This window comes from Quercus lobata, chromosome 8, assembly GCF_001633185.2.
Source record: "Quercus lobata isolate SW786 chromosome 8, ValleyOak3.0 Primary Assembly, whole genome shotgun sequence".
In the NCBI taxonomy this organism is placed as follows: Eukaryota; Viridiplantae; Streptophyta; class Magnoliopsida; order Fagales; family Fagaceae; genus Quercus; species Quercus lobata.
Window position 1 is genome coordinate 37,122,211 of NC_044911.1, and position 19,675 is coordinate 37,141,885.

At 36.3% G+C, this 19,675-nt stretch overlaps 1 protein-coding gene across 1 annotated transcript; it reads right to left on the reverse strand.

The window, feature by feature from the left end:
* Positions 1-347: 347 nt before the first annotated feature.
* LOC115956815 (zinc finger BED domain-containing protein RICESLEEPER 2-like) lies at positions 348-2,106 on the reverse strand. Its single transcript, XM_031075101.1, has 4 exons — positions 1,861-2,106; positions 728-1,818; positions 528-625; positions 348-436 (listed from the first exon to the last, which is right to left on the reverse strand). Exons 1-4 carry the CDS (start codon positions 2,104-2,106, stop codon positions 348-350), a joined length of 1,524 nt encoding a protein of 507 aa, XP_030930961.1.
* Positions 2,107-19,675: the final 17,569 nt, after the last annotated feature.

The following is a 19,675-nucleotide window of genomic DNA, read 5'->3' on the forward strand; positions in this document are numbered from 1 at the left end:
GTAATATATGACCTGTGAACCAATTTCACACAACTTGGTCCCAACCCTCTACACAAACCTGGAAGCCCTTCATTTTCAAATATGCTCACGAGAGCATGAAGCATGCTTTGATACTGTCTCCTATCGATAGGTCCAGCAGCCTGCATATGCTTGCGAGCCACCTCAAGTGGGAAAGTTGCATTATTGGAGATTGCACCAGCTGCTGATCCAATTAAAATTTAACACCACCAACAACCAAAAGTAAAATCTTAAAACCCTGTACATTAAAAAAGAAGACGATAAATAACCTATCCAACAATGTAGCACTTAATAAGCAACAAAAACCTAACTTTAAAGCTTCCTTTCACCTAATCCTCATCAACATATGAACTAGATTGAGATAGGCACAAGTTGCCAAAATCCTCCACAAGACTTTCTTCCTCAAAATCATGTACAACTGAAAAAGGAAAGCAAAACATTTATTAGTACATCAAATACAGATTAATGAATATTGCGAGCACATAAGTGATAAAAAAAATATGATATACCTGGTACTCCACATAGCCAATCACGAGCACATAACAAAGCTTTTGCAGTTTGTGGCAAAAGAGAACTGCGAAACTTATCAAGAATGCGGCCACCAATACTAAATGCAAACTCCAAGGCAACAATAGTAATGGGAATGCTCAAAATACCATATGCCATCAAGGAAAGTTCTGGGAAATGATTACTATGGGACTTTCAATACCCTATAACATTCAAATCCTCGTGCAACTTATGGTCAAATCGAGCCTCTTCCAAGTATAAATCCAATTGTGACTTGCTTGAATCTGAACCAATAAGTTGACTCTTATATGTCTCAAAACCAAAGAAGTCATCATGCCTAACATAATGACCATGCAATCCACCACTACTGGATGCTACTTCAACCATATTGCAGATATCACTAGTAGAATTCTTATAGTCCTCAAAGATGCCATACAATGTATCACGAAGATTCGTTGCCATAGATATTGCTTCTTGCTTATACAACTTGCTATAACAAAATTCTATACATTGCAACTTGTATCTAGGATCCAAAATGACAGCAAATGATAGCACAGGACTATAATACTCCCAGTATTTATCAAAATTTTCTTTCATTTCTTTTGCCATTGCTCTGATTATCGCATCATCATCTTCTAACTGTTCCATAATACGCAACTGAATCTTCCAAACACAATGGAAATACAAGTTGGCTGTGGGGTAGTTTGTCCCAAAGAAAAGCTTGGTAATATCATAAAATGGTTCCAAAAACCTTGCTATATTCTCCACCCTTTCCCATTCCTCCTCTGAAGGGCAATTGACAAAGTATTTATCAATCCTACTCAAGTGAGAAAATGCATCTCGATACTTAAGACAAATCTCAATCATCAAGTATGTTGAGTTCCATCTTGTTGGGACATCTTGGCGTACTTTCATACTTGTCAAAAAAGGAAGCTCTGAAAGACATTGAGCAAACCTCAACTTCCTATGATTTGAACCTCTCACATATTTAACACTTTCACGTAAATTATACACAACCTCATTTATGACTTTTAATCCATCTTGTACAATAAGGTTTAATATGTGTGCACCACAACGCACATGAAAGAACTCACCACCATAAGGTAAATAAGGTCTAAAAGAAGGGTGTCTCTTTAAATGACTCACCAAAGTATCATTATATGAAACATTATCTAAAGTAATGGTGAATACCCTCTTCTCAATGCCCCACTCTTTCAGCAAACCTAACAACCTCTCTGCCAATATAACACCACCATGTGGAGGTGGCACATGACAAAAACTCAAAACTTTCTTCTACAACACCCAGTGTTTATCAACATAATGTGCTATAAGAACCATGTACTCATTAGTGTTAGGTGAAGACCATAAATCTGATGTTAAGCAAAACTTCCCAGTAATTGACTTTAAATCATGCTTCAAATTTTCCTTTTCTCTCCTGTATATTTTTATCACATCCGATTTTGCAATGTTCCTACATATAGTCTTAACATCAGGATTCAAATAACAATGAAGCAACCTATTGTTCTCATGTTCTGCAAATGAGAATGGATAGTTGTGCCTAATGATTGCCAATGCAACCATTTCCCTATACATAGCTTGATCTAAAGTCTGACGAGACACGCTTTGATTGTCAACCTCATGGCATTTTTCTCTATGATGCAACAAAGAAGTAGTGCCACTAGAACCGACAACAAAAGAATTTTGACATTTTTTACACTTTGCTCTCTCTTTCCCATCAGAACCTTTAGGTCATATTTCAAAATCCGACCATACAGAAGAAGTTCTACATCTCATTCTTTTTGGAGCACTTGAAACAGTATCACCATACTCATCATTTTCTTCATTCATTGAATCCACATCAAAAATGTAAAGGAAAACAAAACCAGCAAAAAAAAAAAAAAAAAAAACTCAGCATTTTGAACCATTCTAAAACCTGACCACTCAAATAAACACTCTTCTAGGATGTCTTAGAGATCCTGTTTGTGCGTCTTCATTCATAGAATTACTAAATATAGGATTTATAACAAAGTGTCTGAAATTTATGCCAATTATTAAAAATGTATGACAACTTGATAAAGTAAGAGCACCATGAGACCAGGTAACCTCGGTTGTTTTTTGAACATTGTAACATAAAAGGAGGAGGAGAAATCTAATACCACAAAAAATTTAAGTACAAATATAGCAACTCCCCCAAGTCATCAACATTGAACAAAGCCAAATTATCCAGCACCCAGACAAATTATCCAAGGTAAAATGCAATTTCACAAGCATATCAAAATTGTAAAAGTTTTAATAATAACAATAACAATAAACAAAAAGAAAAAAAAAAAAAGTTTTAGAATTCCATGATCCAACCATGTAAGAACTAGTAATCAAATTAGCAGAAGTAATTAATTGATCAAAGAAGCAAAACCCATTAAGTTCTGAGGTGACCCAGTTCCACAATTACAAAGAACAACACAATTTTGAGCATAGTTCTTTTGGCCAATCCAGAAATGATATAAAAATTGAGCAAAAGTAATCAAATTTGATCAAAGAAGCCAAACCCATAAAATTATGAGGTGACCCATTTCTACAATTACAAAGAACAACATAATTCTCAGCATAAAATTCTTCTGGGTAATCCAGAAATGACATCAAAATTGAAACTTTCAAAAAAAAAAAATGCTCACCAAACCTTGAGAAATTCAAGATCGATTGCTGAGTTAATTGCAGAGAAAAGAGAGCAAAGCTGGCGTCTGATAATAAAACAATGCAAAGTCTTTCAAAGATTTAATACAAATTTGCTTGCAATATAAACAACGTGCTTAGCCAAAGTAACACGCTAAAGAGACAGTAAAAGTGTTGTGACTCTGTTTGGGAGCGAAGAAAACAAGGGAAAATTTCAAAACTTGAAAAACCTAATAATTAGAAAACAAGGTTGGTACCGAAAATTGCAGTTCAAAGTGGCGAATCGATTATCGAGGACGAGAATTTGAGAGAGAGAGAGAGAGTTAGGGTTTACGAAAAGTTAGGGGGCGAAGAAATTGAGGTTTGAATTAGCGGGACTGAGCTTTCCATGTTGAAGTAGTAAATTTCAATTTTGGGGGTTTGAGTTTTGAGAAAATTTCAACGCTGAAGTTGTTGGGTTTCCAACTAAAATGTGATTGGAGGTTGAGAAAATGAGGGAAAGTTCTAAAGATGAACAGGGAAAGTTCTGGAAATTGACCAATGTGATTGAAACCCTGAAACGTCTAAGGTTGGGTTTTTTGTTTTTTTTGGTGGGAAGGGTTGGGTTGAATTTGGGTATATTGTTTTTTGGTTAAATGGGGTTCAATGGGCTTTTAGTTAAAACCCAATAATTATTGGGTCTAATTGGGTTGATGCCTATTTAACCCAACTAATAATTGGGTGGGTTTGGGTTTAATTAGAGTGGACGAATTTGGGTGGGCAAATGGGTTTGGGCTTACTTTGCCACCCCTACATTCTGAGGTTCCCCTCTCCTCTCCGATTTTGAAATCCAAAAACCCACACAAAGGAATTCCAGAGCCCAACTCCGAACACAACCCAGGTATCCCTATTTCCTTGTATTTTATCACCTTTAACTTCTAAACCCCTCTCGGAAGTGTGGGTCTACTGAAGAAAACTTTGTTCACCTCTGTATTTTGCATATATCTAAACATTTTCATGAATTTGGCTCTATATTTGATAATTTTTTTCTTTTGGATCTCGTATGTTCCTACATCTATCTTCAACAATCATAAAACCAGGGCCGGCTTAACAATTTTGGAGGCTTTAGGCGAAAATTTTAAGTGAATTTTTTTAAAAAACTTTAAAGTCTAAACCTAATAAAAGTTAATTTATTACATGGTTTAATAAATTAGTATCACTATAATACAAATGAGTTGATATAATATACATCAAATGATTAATTGGTGTGATAATTTATAATAATCGATAAAGTAAAAGTTTGTATTAAAAAAAAAAAAATTTGATAACTTATTCACTAGTGTGGGGCCGGTGCGGGCTAGCTTAGCTTAGGCCAATAGCCCTTGTGATGTGTTGGGTCTTGTGGACAAGACTGTAAAGTCCACATAGTGCTGTGCAATCTTGTCCTATCAAGTTGTAAGCGGTATTTTGCATTGTGCATGGTTATTGTGCAATATTATGCATTTTAAGATATAATGTGGTTTTTTTAATGTATTTTATTTATTAAAAAAAGTATTTTAAATTTTTTTGTAATTAAAATATATAGATAAATATATTATATATATAATTTTTTTTTTTTAACAAATGGAGGTCTTTTTTTATGCAATTACATCAATTACATTTATTGTTCAGTCGCCCTACATAAAACTAGAACCAGCTTCAAAAATTAAAATATAAAAATAAAACCGGACCCAGCTTTGTGAAGAACTGAGAAGATATGAGATAATTTTTCTCACCTTTCGGAAACAAGAACAAAGCTCTAGAGTGAAAGTGAAGAGAGAAATAATGGATCCATATCAAATGTTTCTTTTTTGGACCTAACGCCAAAAAAGTAAGACTTTCTCCTCTAGTAAAACTACAATAGTCATTTGCAGTTCTACACTTCTACTGCTACACTAGTATGGTATTGCCATATCATATTTATGAAGGAATCTTTGTGGAGCTCTAGGAGATGCCCCTCTCTCCCTCCCCCTCCCCCTCCCCCTCCTGCCCTTGACCATAAGACAAACAAAGTTCCCTGGTGCAAAAAGTTGAGCTATTAAAAGTTAACATATTCAATATTCATAAAATGAGTGTAGTTGAAATAAGAAGAAAATAACTAGACATGCACATGAAGAAAATATTCAAATTAAAGAAATTCTCTTAAAAATAGGGGTGACCACACTGATGAAAAGGTGAGGAAGAATTTATTTAAATGGTTTTGTTATGTGTCAAAGGAGAATGATTAAAGTATAAGTGAGAAAGAGTATATGGAGTATTAAAAAATAACGTCAATTATGAAAGTAACAAAAATGATGACTTAATATAAAATACAATGAAAAAAATAATAATAAATGTGGTTAAGGTAAGGGTGTCCACATGATGATCCGACTCGGGGTTTTGTATTAACTGACCAACCAACCTAAAAATGACAAGTCGTCAAGTCTGAAGAATGCAAACCTATAGCCAATTGCGGCTACAAGGGTCTTTGATTGGATGTAATGGAAATCTAATGGTTGACTCGAGTTGAACCAGTCAACGCTAGAGAATGTGGTGGAGCTAGGTAGATCTGGAGTGGATTGTTCCAAATTTGGTAGAGATATCACCATATCTCTCATATGAAATTCAAGCAACTTATGGCTGTGCTCAACAATACTTGTAATGATGGACTTGGAGTTGTTGGACTGCCGGATGAAAAAATCATCACTCAAACCAATACCATCAGTTCTTGTCTCTGAGGACTTTTCGACTCGAGTGACTCCTTGTTGAATGAATTTGTTATGTATGGATTTGACTTAAAAACCCCTATGTTGAAGATCTATATCATTACTTAAAGGGATAATTACAGATTATCCACATGTAGTTTAGCCCAAATTTAACTTACCCACCCGTAATTTTATTTTTGACACTTTATCCACCCGTGGTTCGTTCCGTCTATGCTCCGTAACCCACCTCTAATTTTTCCGTTACTCTAACACGTTTCATCAAAAAATCAAACAAGAAATCAAATCAAACACTTCTCTCCCACAACAAAACATGAATAACATAAAGAAGTTTCACTTCAATTTTTTGGTGTGGTGGTCGAAAAGGTTGATGATGAGCCACATATGAGCCACATGGATTAACATATCAAGGATAGAAGAAAAGTAGGTTGCTTAAAAGAGGAATCATGCGCCTCTCTTGACAAATACAAATTTTTCGAACCTCAACGTCCACATCTGTTCAATCACCAATTTCCAAATTACGAAGATAAAGATCCAAGCCGTATCCACAAAATTAATTTGGCAGAAACGGATCCTATCTTAGAGCCTAGAAGACTTGCCAATCTTTCTCTAGCCCATACCAATTTATTTAGAAACTAAAAGCTAAACCCAGATTTTAGAAACTAAAAGCTAAACCCAGAATTTTTGAACATAAACCCAAACCAAAAACTAAACCCATAAATCTTGAACATAAACCAAAAATTAAACCCATAAATTTTGAAAATAAAGCCACAGTCACCGCAACCAAAAATTAAAACCAAATCAAACACACCACAAACTTCTTTCTCAATCTTTTCTATCCCCTTGACAGTTTTGTTTGGATTGATAAGCTTGAAAATGTTCTTACAAAGAGGAAGAATGTTCTTAATCCAAAATTTCACCATCTTAAGAAATATGCTTTTAAATCTTGATTTTTATGCTTTTATTATGTTTTTTGTGTTGCTCACCCACTTGGGAAAAGGAACATTTGATATCAGCTTCCATAACAAGATTCACCATTTGTGAACACATGTGACACCAATACCTTGCTGCCATTGTTTCCTCCATTTTTTCTCCTCCCTTCTTTCCCCACCACCACCACTACCTTTGACTCTGTCATGATCAAAAATTTAAATTAAAAAAAAAAAAAAAATCAACATAGTAATTCAATGAATAATAGACATCAACCATCCCCAACACAAAACTCTCATAGTCAAACATTCATTTACAGGCAAAGAATCAAACAGTTTGCAAGTCTTTCACAGATCTAAATCATCATCAACATTTTCAATCACCACACCAAAAAATTGAAGTGAAACTTCTTTATGTTATTCATGTTTTGTTGTGGGAGAGGAGTGTTTGATCTGATTTCTTGTTTGATTTTTTGATGAAAGGTGTTAGAATAACGGAAAAATTAGAGGTGGGTTATGGAGCATAGACAGAATGAACCATGGGTGGGTAAAGTGTTAAAAATAAAACCACGGGTGGGTAAGTTAAATTCGGGCTAAACCATAGGTGGGTAATCTGTAATTAACCCTTACTTAAATTAGGCCAAAACAAGGAAAAAAAAAAGTTATTAATGCTCCGTTTGTTTTGAAATAAAATATTTTTTAGAAAATGTTTTCTCACTTTCAAGTGTTTTTTTACATCTAAAATATAGTGAAACTTGTAAAATATTTTCCGTTGACTATAAAATTCTATATAAAAAGTAGTAAGAGCATTCACAGTAGTGGAGCTAAAAATTTAGCAATTTAGCTCCACAAAAAATTACTTTATCTATTTTATCTACACACATGCTACAACAGTGGATCTATTTTAGTTTTTAATACAATAAAATAATATATATTCTACAATAAACATCAATCACAACCACACACACAACCACAACCACAACCACCACCACCACAGCCCATAACAAAGAAAAAAAAATCAACCAAGCCCACACCCACCCAACCCACCAGGCAACACCCACACCACAGCAATCAAATTCACAAAATGCAAAAAAAAAAAAAAAAAAAAAAAAAAAAAAAAAAAAAAAAAACACCCAAGGCTTGGATCGACGAAAAACCAAAGCAATGGGCGGAGGAAGGTAGTGGCGGCTTTAATGATGAAACCCAGAGCTTGGATCGACGAATGAAACCCACGAAATCCAGAGAAACCGAGGCTTGTCGGCGTTGGGTGAGCGTTAAGATGGAGGACTAGGCGAAGACGTGGGTCGGAGGCGTGGATTGACGGCTTAGGGCTTGGGTTGGCTTGGTCTGATCGGTGGAAGAGAAGTGGGTCTGATCGATGAGATGGGTTTGTTGGCAGAATGGGTGGGGAGATTGGCAAGATGGGTCGATGCCGGGTATGGGTCGGAGTTGGGGATGGGTCGGAGCTGGGCTGGCGGCTAGGCTGTGAGATCGGGCTAGCGGTGGAGGAAGAAGAGAGAAGAAGAGGAAAGTGGAGGAAGAAAGAAGGGAAGCCAGACTGATTTGCAATTCAGAACAGATTAAAAGGAAGAAAAAATAATATTTTAATTTGACTGAGGAGTAAAAAATTGTTTTTTTTTTGTTTAACTCTTAGCTACAGTGCACATCTATAGATAGATGTGCACTGTAGCAATTAAGCTAAAAATTATATGTATAGCTCCACTGCTGCATGCTCTTTTTGGTGTTTTGGTGGAGCTAAAATAGCAATATAGCTATTTAGCTCCACTGCTGTAAGTGCTCTAAACCATTTTACCTTTAAATATCTGGAAAAATATTTTTAAAAATGCACAATGGCTTCCCCTAAGCCTACCTAGTAGTTAGGTTACCAGTCATGTGGACTAGGCAGCTGGTGTCGGCAGTCTAGCGAATGGAGCTGCTGCTCTAGCGATCAATGCTACAAGTCTGGTCACTGGAGTCATTGTTCCAACTATCGATGTTACCGGTCTGGTGGTCGGAGTTGCTACTCTAGTAACTAGTGGTGGGTTCAATGGCACGAGTTGCCTCTACAGCTGCCAAATTGATGTTAGAGGTCTGATAACGGAAGTTGTCATTCTGACCACCAATGTTGGCAATTCAGTTACCAAAGACACTGCTCTAGAGACGATCACCAACATTTTGGTTTTCGAACCACTGTTATGGCTATTGGTTTCGGCGATTTAATCACCGGACCTCTAGCACCAGTAGCTCCAATGGCTAAGGCACCAATTTTTGTAGTTTGTTTGAAAATTTTTACTTATAACATCAAATACTTGAAAAACCTCTCTGCCGCCCTTCAAGTTGTAAATTGATCCACTAGAGAATAAGTTGGAGTACACAAATAACAAAAGACCCTCCAAGTCTAGTTTACCCCATGTACTCAAGCCCTCCAAGCTCCTGCTATTAACTGACTTAACAAAACCTTGTCTTCTCTAGCTCTTTGGATCACACAATTTAGCCCGATTGCATCCACCAAACAAATGGCTTCTTCCAATACTTCCCAGCAGCACTAAAACTTCACTTTACACTCATGATGGGTGTGGTAAGTGTTTAGGCTATCAACCTCTCAAGGATTTGGAAATTGAGAGATAGGGGTTGAGGAAAATCCCAATGGATTGTGTAGAGAATTGTTGGTACAACAATCTCTAACTCTCAAAGGTTGTGGCTAGGGTTTTCTCTATGAAAAGCACTCCTCAACATATGTGGGTATGGGTATATATAGTGTGGGTATAGACTTGGTGTATCAGATATGACAAATTGGCAAAACAGAATGTTTCACGAGTATCTCACGGAAAGGCCTTACCTGCAAGACACTCGCGAAAAACAACTATCACCATCTGTCATGACTCTTCGCATTCCAGTCATGTGCTGAGCACATGCTTCACTTTGCAGGAAGGCTTATCGTGAGCTACCCGCGAAAACTTTGATCTTCAATTTGCCTTGAGTTTTCACACTCTTTCACACACAACCCTTACAATGAAATCCCACATAAAATACAGGGTACAAAAAATTGAACAAAATTACAATCAAATTTGGCACGGAATTAAAGTCAACACAAATTAGTTGTAAATCACAATTTTACAATCCCCCGTTTGGCTATTCCGTGACAAAACCCCTAAAATAGACTCTAGACTTAAACATAAGTTTGGTAACAATGGTAAAACTCACTCACACCTAATCTAGAAGTTGTGAAGTACTTGCATGTATATACCTGTAACCTGAAACACTCGCACACAAACAAAACTTTCATTAAGCTTATGACAAGTTGAATACACGGTATGTATATAAGCAAGTAAAATGCGATCAAGGTAATAAACACTATATAAATAGTTAAGCATATCTTGATCAGACAGGAACAGTCATTAAAGAATGACTACAATGAACATTTAGCTAGTAAATGATCATCTGGACACGTAATGCAATTAAGAGTAATGCAGAAATCAATTGCATGTCCAACACACAACCAATGTGAAATACAAGAAGTATTTGCATCAAGGATACACGATCCAAAAAGGGCACAAGTGTGTAGTACTCAAGATAATGCAACACAATCTAAAAGTACTTAAAAAAATGCTACAAAGCAAAGATATAAAGAAACAAAGTACTGAATATTAAACTGATATTAAACCAAAGTACTTAAAGATTTAAAAGAAAGCAATGTAAATATCCCAGAGTTATAAAAACTATAAAGGTAAAAACAAAATTAAACCGCTAGACCACCAAAATAAACCAATATCTATGATTATCTATGATCTGCTCTGCTCCCCCTTAAACTGTGCATTTCCCCCTCAAAATTTTTCTCCCCCTTTTTGACCGAAATGGCCAAAGAAACTAAAACTGCTCAGATTCTGAGTTAGATCCCTGCTTCATCGTCATGTCTTCAATCTATGATGATAGCACAGTAATCTGGCCTTGGATATAAGCAAATTGGTCCTAGGTGTGCTGCACATGGGATTCGAGCATGCCATACATCTGCTCTACCCCTGCAATGAGGCGATTAAGACGATCGGGTCCCCGTGCTTGTGCTTGGGAAGATGGTTGTGCAGAGCCCTCCGGGGCTGAGGTGAACCTATCAATTTCTTCCTCCGTATCCCCACCTTCTTCCTCAACATCATCTCTTGGGATTTGAGAAATACCAGTTCTTGATCCAGTGATGTGGGCTTTGCTTCGGGTCACAGTATGAGTACCAATGGGATAATCTCTTTGCACAATGGTAAGACCGCTTGGAATCTTCAGCTTGGTCTTTGTTATGAGACCCATAACGAGACTTGGGAATGGCAATATTATCCTTGAGTTCCTTTTGGTGACACTCTTGGTCAGGAGGTGGTATATATGACCGCATATGTCAATCTCCTTATGGGTGAAGAGATCATATAGGAAAATGGTTCTTGGTCTGGACAGTGTTGTCAAGTTCGTCACCAAGTAGAGGTTGTGAATCATGACATAGGCCAATGTCCTCATCTCCGCATTGAAAGGGATAGTGTTCATTGACTTCTTCTTGAGAAAACCACCAAAGAGCTCTGCCATAGGCTCAAGAGAGTTCAATCTGTCATCATATTGTATAGAGATTGGCTGAGATGGAGGACGAACTTCTAAGAACTCTTGAATGGAATTCCTTGTGATAATGAATTCCTTTTGTCACACCCAAAAGTTGATGTGGTCTCCTTCCACAGTGGCATTGGCGAAGAACTCCCTTATGAGTTCAGCATATACATTTTCGCTTGGATTCAGCAACTTTTTCCAAGTTCTCTCCTTGAATACTTCAAGGATGGAAGTGTTTTCAAGGGTCTCCATTTGTACAACCCTTTCCATGATGATTGTTGCCCTTTTGTAGTATTCATTGTAGGCCATGTCTACCCCAATGGTTTGGAAATTCTCTGAGTCCGTGCGTGGATGCTTTGAGGATTTCTTGGAAGTAGAGTGCATAGTGGGAGACATCTGCACAAACAAACACAAAGTAGAAAAACAAGTGCAAAAACACAAAACAAGAACACAAACTTGATTAGTACCAAGTTAGTCCATAAAACAAGCACAAAGTCCTAAAAAGGAACAAAAACAATGTCATACAATCATCTTATAAGTGCTAAAACAAGTAATATCAATGAAATGCAAGACAATTGACAATTGTGCAAGTGTGTGCCTCAAGTGTGCATGTGGTATGCATATGTGATGCATGTGCAAGGCATGGCTAAGCACATTTGGGTCAAAGTGTGTAAAACACACAATCAATTACCAGAACATGATAAACAAGTCCAATCATGGTAATCCCCAAAGTTTGGAACTCATTGGAGTCCAACACACCATCAAAATGCCATTTGGGCATTTTATCAAACACTTGATATGCAACTATAAAACTAACATGTGGCAATGCATGAACATGGGTGAATCTTGCCTAAATACATGTTAAATTACCACAATTGGCCAACACAAACACAAACAAATCAAATGGGACAAAGCCCAATCAAGAAATTGAAAAAATTTTCACAAAAACTAAAGTTCCCAACTCTTTTTATAAAATACCCAAACCAAGTAAAACCTGACATTTGCTGCATAATCTAAGGAAAAAAAGATAAAAGATGTTAAAAACATACCTTAGAAATGAATTTGAAGTGATCGCACTTGAAATATGGTTGAGTTTTTAAGTGAAATTGAGTTTTGGGTTGGTTGAGGCTTGAGGGAGGCCAAGTGAGGGAAAACAAGAGTTTTTGAAAAACTGTCTACATCAACCCTTTAAAACTGAAAACACATGTTTTTCGCGGGTTAGCTTCTTGCAAAGTTACTCGCGAAAAATGTCTCTGAAGGAAAAAACTTTTCGCGGGAAGACTTTACTCGCAAAACAGTAGCGAGACAATCGCCAAAGTTTCTGTCTGATTTTTGTGTTTTCATGATTTTGCCTTAACCCATTTTCGTGGGAAGTGCTTAGTTGCAAGTTTCTCACGAAAATCTCTCTGAAGAAGTTTTTTGATGAAAAACATAAAAAATGCAATTTAAACAAAAACTCAAAACACAAAAGTATAAAAACACTTTCAAAAACATATAAAATACTCAAAAATATTTTTGGATTTGATCGACAAGCAATTGAGTATACACATCACATTTAAACACGTACAATCGAACAAATGAAATAAGCATTCATTGAACAAAAGTTTTGTGTGTTGTGTGTGAGTATCAAATGTGGAATAGTCCTTAGTCCAGAGTGAAGTTTTAATGATCAATTCAATCAAGTCATACACAACTGGTATTAGGTCAAGTGGTCTATCTTAATTATAGAAATGAACATATATGACCTCCCACAAGAGAACGATTACATATCTTTGAAACTTTTCATTTGGCTTCTTTATAATTCATTACATTTGATCATTTTTTATGTATCATTTTGAGATCGATGCCTGAAATTTTTAATATTTCAATATTGAGAATAATCATTTGGCTTTTTGGGCAACATACATTTCAATACAAGTCGCTTTCTCTTTTTCCTAGTCAAATACTAATATGTGCGACAAATTTTGCAACTCATTTTCTCTTTTCGAGATTTGACATTTGTTGAGCTATAAAGCAAAAATATAAAAATGTGTGGGGAGATATATAGGCACAAGTCTATGCATGTATCAAAACCAACAAGACTATTGACCAATCATTCATGACAAGCTTGAAGATTTATTTACAACAATCGCACATAGATTTCAAGATTTTTCCCACAAAGATAGATGTGCATACATAACAAGCTAAGCTCGTAAATGCACTACGCCATTAGTACGAAGGTACTAGGCCAAACTCACATGTGATATACACAATACAAGCGATCAAACTTTTTGGAGATTTTTCAATTTTTATGGTTGAATTTTTCAACACACTCAAAAACAGAACATGTAAAATAAGATCAACAAAAACATCAAGGACAAAACAAACTTGAATAGAAACATGATCTAACTAACAAGTGAGACCTATATAGCAAGCATGTAACAATGAGCAGAGTAAGGTCACATAAGAGATAGAAGTCAAGGGATGATACCAACACCAATTGTCTTAAGCAGAGACTCAAATTTGTGGACCATCGAGAGGTTTAGTAAATATATATGCCTCCTAGTTGTCGGTGTTTATAAACTCTAAACACACAATCTTCTCCTCTACCAAATCTCGAATGAAGTGGTACCGAATCTCGATATGCTTTGATTTCGAGTGTTGAACTGGATTTTTTGATAGGTTTATGGCACTTGTATTATCACAGAACACACACATAGTGTCTTGAGTGATTCCATAATCATGAAGGAGCTTCATCCATAATAGTTGTGCACAACAATTCCCCATTGCAATGTATTCAACTTCAGCCATTGATAGAGGGATTGAATTTTGCTTTTTGCTCATCCATGACACCAAGTTATTTCCAAGGTAAAAATAGCCACCTGAGGTGCTTTTCCTATCATCAACGCACCCGACCCAATCCGCATCCAAATATCCGACTAAGCACTCATTCGAGTCTCTTGAATACCAAATTCCATAATCAGATGTGCCATTGATATAATGGATACTTCATTTGACTACTATCAAGTGGGACTCTTTAGGTGCTGCCTAAAATCGAGCACATACCCCTACACTAAAGGTGATGTTTGGTTTACTCGTAATAAGGTAGAGAAGACTGCCGATCATGCTTCGATAGAGTGTTGGATCTACTTCCACACCGGCTACATCAAGGGTTAGTTTTATCAAGGAACTCATAGGAGTGGAAGTATGTTTCTTGGAGTCTAGGCCGAATCTCTTAACAAGATTTTTGGCATATTTCTCTTGAGATATAAATATCCCATCTTTCCGTTGTTTCACTTGAAGTCCTAGGAAGTAGTTTAGCTCCCCCACCATGCTCATCTCAAACTCCTTTTTCATCTCTTCTGAAAATTCTTGAGCAAGGTAATCGATTGTGGATCCAAAGACAATGTCATCCGCATACACTTAAGCAACAAGGAGAGACTTCTCTCTTTTTTTTATTTTAACAAAGAGGGTTCAATCAGCTTGACCTCTCTTAAAACCATGATCCAAAAGGTATGTGGTGAGGCGATCATACCAAGCTCCTGGTGCTTGCTTTAGCCCATATAATGCCTTCTTCAGTCTTAGCACATGGTCCAAAAAGTGAAGGTCTTAAAACCCCTTTGGTTGCCCAACGAACACTTCTTCGTTCAAAAATCTATTCAAGAAGGCACTATTCATATCCATTTGATATAACTTGAACTTCATGATACACGCTATGGAGAGAAGAATTCGGATTGACTTTAGTCTTGCTACTAGAGCAAATGACTCATCAAAATCAATGCCTTCAGCTTGAGTATATCCTTGAGCCACCAATCTGAACTTGTTTCGGACAACTTCAACATCTTCATCGATCTTGTTCTTGAAGATCCACTTGGTGCCGATTACATGTGTATCCTTGGGCCTTGGTACCAACTTCCATACATCATTTCTAACAAATTGATGCAACTCTTGGTGCATTGACTCTACCCAATTCTCTCTTTCAAAGCTTCTTCCACTTTCTTAAGTTCAAATTGAGCAAGATAACAGTTGTATGTCACATGATTCACACTATAGCTCGGTCCTTTTCTCAAACGGAGTCCCTCATCTAAATCACAATGATGTTACTTGTGGGATGATTGAGAGTTATTCTTGATAACAGTTTCTTAGAAATGGAGGGTTCCCCATCACGAGAAATTGGAGGTTGAACTTCTAAAGGGGTGAGTGGGCTTGAAGATCTTTATGTTGATCTAGTCTCCCTTCTTGATGTAGGAGGTGTAGACTCCTTTTCTGGTGATTCTCTCTCACCATCATCACCTTCACACATGTTGTCATCACCCTCATTCTTCTTAAGACTTGGTCCTTCGCCATCCTCATCGGCATCCTTTTTTAAGATGGTGTCATCTATGACTACATTTATCGATTCCATCATCGTCTTAGTTCGCTTATTATACACTCTATATGCTTGGCTATTTGTGGAGTATCCTAGGAAGATCCCTTCATCACTCTTAGCATCAAACTTTCCAAGGATCTCCTTATCATTTAGAATGTAGCATTTGCTTCCAAATACTCAGAAGTATTTCACTCTCGGATTCTTTTCTCTCTAAATTTCATATGATGTCTTCTTTGTTCCTACTTGAAAGAAAATCCTATTCCCAATGTGACACGAAGTATTTACCACTTTAACCCAAAACTTCTATGCAAGGTTTTTGTTGAGAAGCATTACTCTCGCCATCTCTTGGATCACCCGGTTCTTTCTTTCAACCACCTTATTCTGTTGAGGAGCCTTTGGGGTTGAGAATTCCTTTTTGATATCGTGCTCATTGGAAAATGTTTCAAATTTTGCATTTTCAAACTCCTTCCCATAATCACTTCTGATTTTGACTCTGGGAACTCCCTTTTCATTTTGGAGCCTTTTGCATAACATTTCCATCTTGTCGCATGCCTCCGACTTCCCTCTAAGAAATTCCACCCAAGAGTACCTTGAGAAATCATCAACTACCACCATGATGTAACATTTTCCACCCATGCTTTCCATTTTCATTGGACCCATTAGATCCACATGAAGTAACTCCAAAGGATGAGAAGTAGCAACTACATTTACTTTAGGATGGGTTGACTTTGTTTGTTTTCCCAATTGACATGGACCACAAACATTCTTCTCAATTTTTCCAAACTTTGGCAAACCAACCACTGATTCAAGCTTTGAGACTTTTGCCACTTGTTTGTAATTTGCATGCCCAAACCGTTGATGCCATAACTCCAAAAGGTTCACTCAATCACTCCGACATGATATGCTTGGTTTGGGAATAACACCATAGCAATTGTCAGTGGTTCTAAGTCCCTTCAATACTTGAACACCTTCTCCATTGAGGATTAGACAACCTTTCTTTGAAAATTGAACTAGGAAATCTTCATCTCATATTGGGGTGATACTCAGCAAGTTCACTTTTAACCTTTTGATGTACAGAACATCAATCAATAAGGGAAGTCCCGGAATATCAACGGTTCCCTTTCCAAGAACTTGTGAGTGATTGCCATCTCCAAATGTCACAAAGCCGTCTTCCTTCTCCTTAAGAGTTTTGAATAGTGATTTATCTCCGGTCATATGCCTTGAACATCCGTTGTCAAGATACCATAGACACAAATTAAACACTTTCAATGTGGTATGAACAAAAAGACAAGCATGAGATAGGCATTCTTGACCATCAAAGCTAGACTCATCTTCCTTTACTTCATTCATAGATGAGTGAAGCTTTCTTTTCAAACAATCAAGTCTATCACACAAACGTCTATTCCTTCTCTTATATTTAGCAATTAGGGAATTCAACTTACACAAGCTATTATGAATATCATGATTCCTATGTTCTAAAGATTTTAGCATGTGTACAAAAATTCTAGCATGTTTCTTTGATTTGAATAACTCTAAAAGCTCATTACTAGGACAGTCTCCAAAGATGCTCATAGAGTCATTATCACAAACACATGAACTAGGCTTCATGTTGGCCTTTGCAATAGCACTATCCATAGCAAGCCAAGGGGTCTAGGATCACACTTAGGTAATGACAACACAACAAGTGTACCCGCTCTAATACCAATTGAAAACTCGAACATGTGTAAAAACACGAGAGTTGTTTAGACCCCCAAAATAAAATTACGGCTTGATTGATTTTACTCTAACTTAAACTAAGTGCGGAATAAAGTAAATGCAAGTGAATAAACAAAATAACTACTCTAAGCCATATTCATCAAATTACAGCAACAAAATGAAAGTTAAAAGAGTAGGGAAGAAGAATGCAAACACAAGATAACATGCCAATGTGTATCAAAGAGGAAACCGAAGAACTCCGCAAAAAACCTCTCCATTGCCCTCCAAGCGGTAAATTGATCCACTAGAGAATAAGTTGGAGTACACAAATAACAAAAGACCCTCCAAGCCTAGTTTACTCCATGTACTCAAGCCCTCCAAGATCCTGCTACCAACTGACTTAACAAAGCCTTGTCTTCTTTAACTCTCCGAATCACACAATTCAGCTTGATTGCATCCACCAAAAAAATGGCTTCTTCCAATACTTCCCAGAAACACAAAACTTCACTTTACACTCGGGATGAGTGTGGTAAGTGTTTGGGCTATCAACCTCTCAAGGATTTGGAAATGGAGAGGTAGGAGTTGAGGAAAACCACAATGGATTGTGTAGAAGAGAATTATGGGTATAACAATCTCTAACTCTCAAAGGTTGTAGCTAGGGTTTTCTCTCTGAAAAGCACTCCTCAATATATGTGGGTAATGTGAGTATATATAATGTGAGTAGAGACCTGGTGTATCAAATATGACAAATTGGCAAAATAGAATGTTTTGCAGGTATCTTGCAGAAAGGCCTTACTTGCGAGACACTCGCGAAAACCAGCTATTACCATCTGTCATGACTCTTCGTATTCCAGTCATGTGTTGAGCACATGCTTCACTTTGCGGGAAGGCTTCTCGCAAGCTACCCGCGAAAACTTCTTTGATCTTCAATTTGCCTTGAGTCTTCACACTCTCTCTCACACACAACCCTTACAATGAAATTCCACATAAAATACAGGGTACAAAAGATTGAACAAAATTACTATCAAATTTGGCACAGAATTAAAGCCAATACAAATTAGTTGTAAATCACAACTTTACAATATGTGTATATATATATATATATAAAAGACCATCAAAAAATAAAATTTCCATACTTATAGTTTTACACATAGCCTCCTTGAAGATTCTACACAAAGTGACATTAACAAAGTCTTAACAGTTGGATCGAATGCTTCAAATACTAAAAAAGAATATTACTCTTGGTTCTTGAAATATATATATAAATGTATTAACCATCAACATCTCATTATATTTTCATTAATATATATATATATATATATATATATATATGTATGTATGTATATATATGTATATGTACATGTTAAGTTGTTAACCATCAAAATAACCAAAAATCGGAGAAGCCATAATCTTGGTATATGAAAAAGATAGAGAAACAAAATGAACAAAAACCCCAAACACAGTGTAAACACAATTGCGATAAAACAAACTACAAATTTAATACTTATTGCACATCATCTCACTTAATTGTGACTACAAAGTATGATTAAATATTTCATAGCTATATACTTATGTCAATTGTGAGTCATTAATGAACACAAAAAATAAGCAATAAGAATACTCTTCTATAATCAAGAGTATTCTTGATTTCCCCCTTGAAGATTTTTTTATGTGCATTGCACTAATTTATGTTTTAGCATTAGTTTCGCTGAAAAAGTGTAAACTCTAAACCCAAATTCTACTGACTATTTTGATAGAATCTTAGAACACACTAATTAATTTATATTGACTTAGGTTAAAAGAGTCCTATCATACTACTATTACTTTTTATTTTAATTCGAGTTTATTAGGATTTAGGATTTGGGATTGGAAATTCGAATCCTATCCGGATTTAGGGTCTATTTGGATACAACTTATTTTGCTAAAAATTGAAAACATTATAGTAAAAGAATTTTTAAATATGTGAAAAATTATTGTTTAGTCTTTTTTTTACTATTCATAAGCCTAAAATTACTGTTCACAGACAATGAACAGTGCCAAATACGCATAAAAAAAAACAAAAAAAAAAAAGCTGAAAACGCACAAAGAAGCAAAACGTGGCCATGAACATGAATCCAAACTCACTTAGGCAGTGTTTGGATTCACGTTTTGCAACCACGTTTGGCGTTTACGTTTGGAAAATGCTGGGACCCACGCGTTGTGCTGAGGAA

Excerpts from the sequence above, each read along its gene's own strand:
- LOC115956815 (XM_031075101.1), bottom strand. The coding sequence starts at position 2,106 with ATGGTTGCATTGGCAATCATTAGGCACAACTATCCATTCTCATTTGCA. Across the intron at positions 1,819-1,860 it reads CTAACACTAATGAGTACATG|AAGAAAGTTTTGAGTTTTTG; the intron begins GTTCTTATAGCA and ends TGGGTGTTGTAG. Across the intron at positions 626-727 it reads GAGGATTTGAATGTTATAGG|TATTGGTGGCCGCATTCTTG; the intron begins GTATTGAAAGTC and ends GTTTGCATTTAG.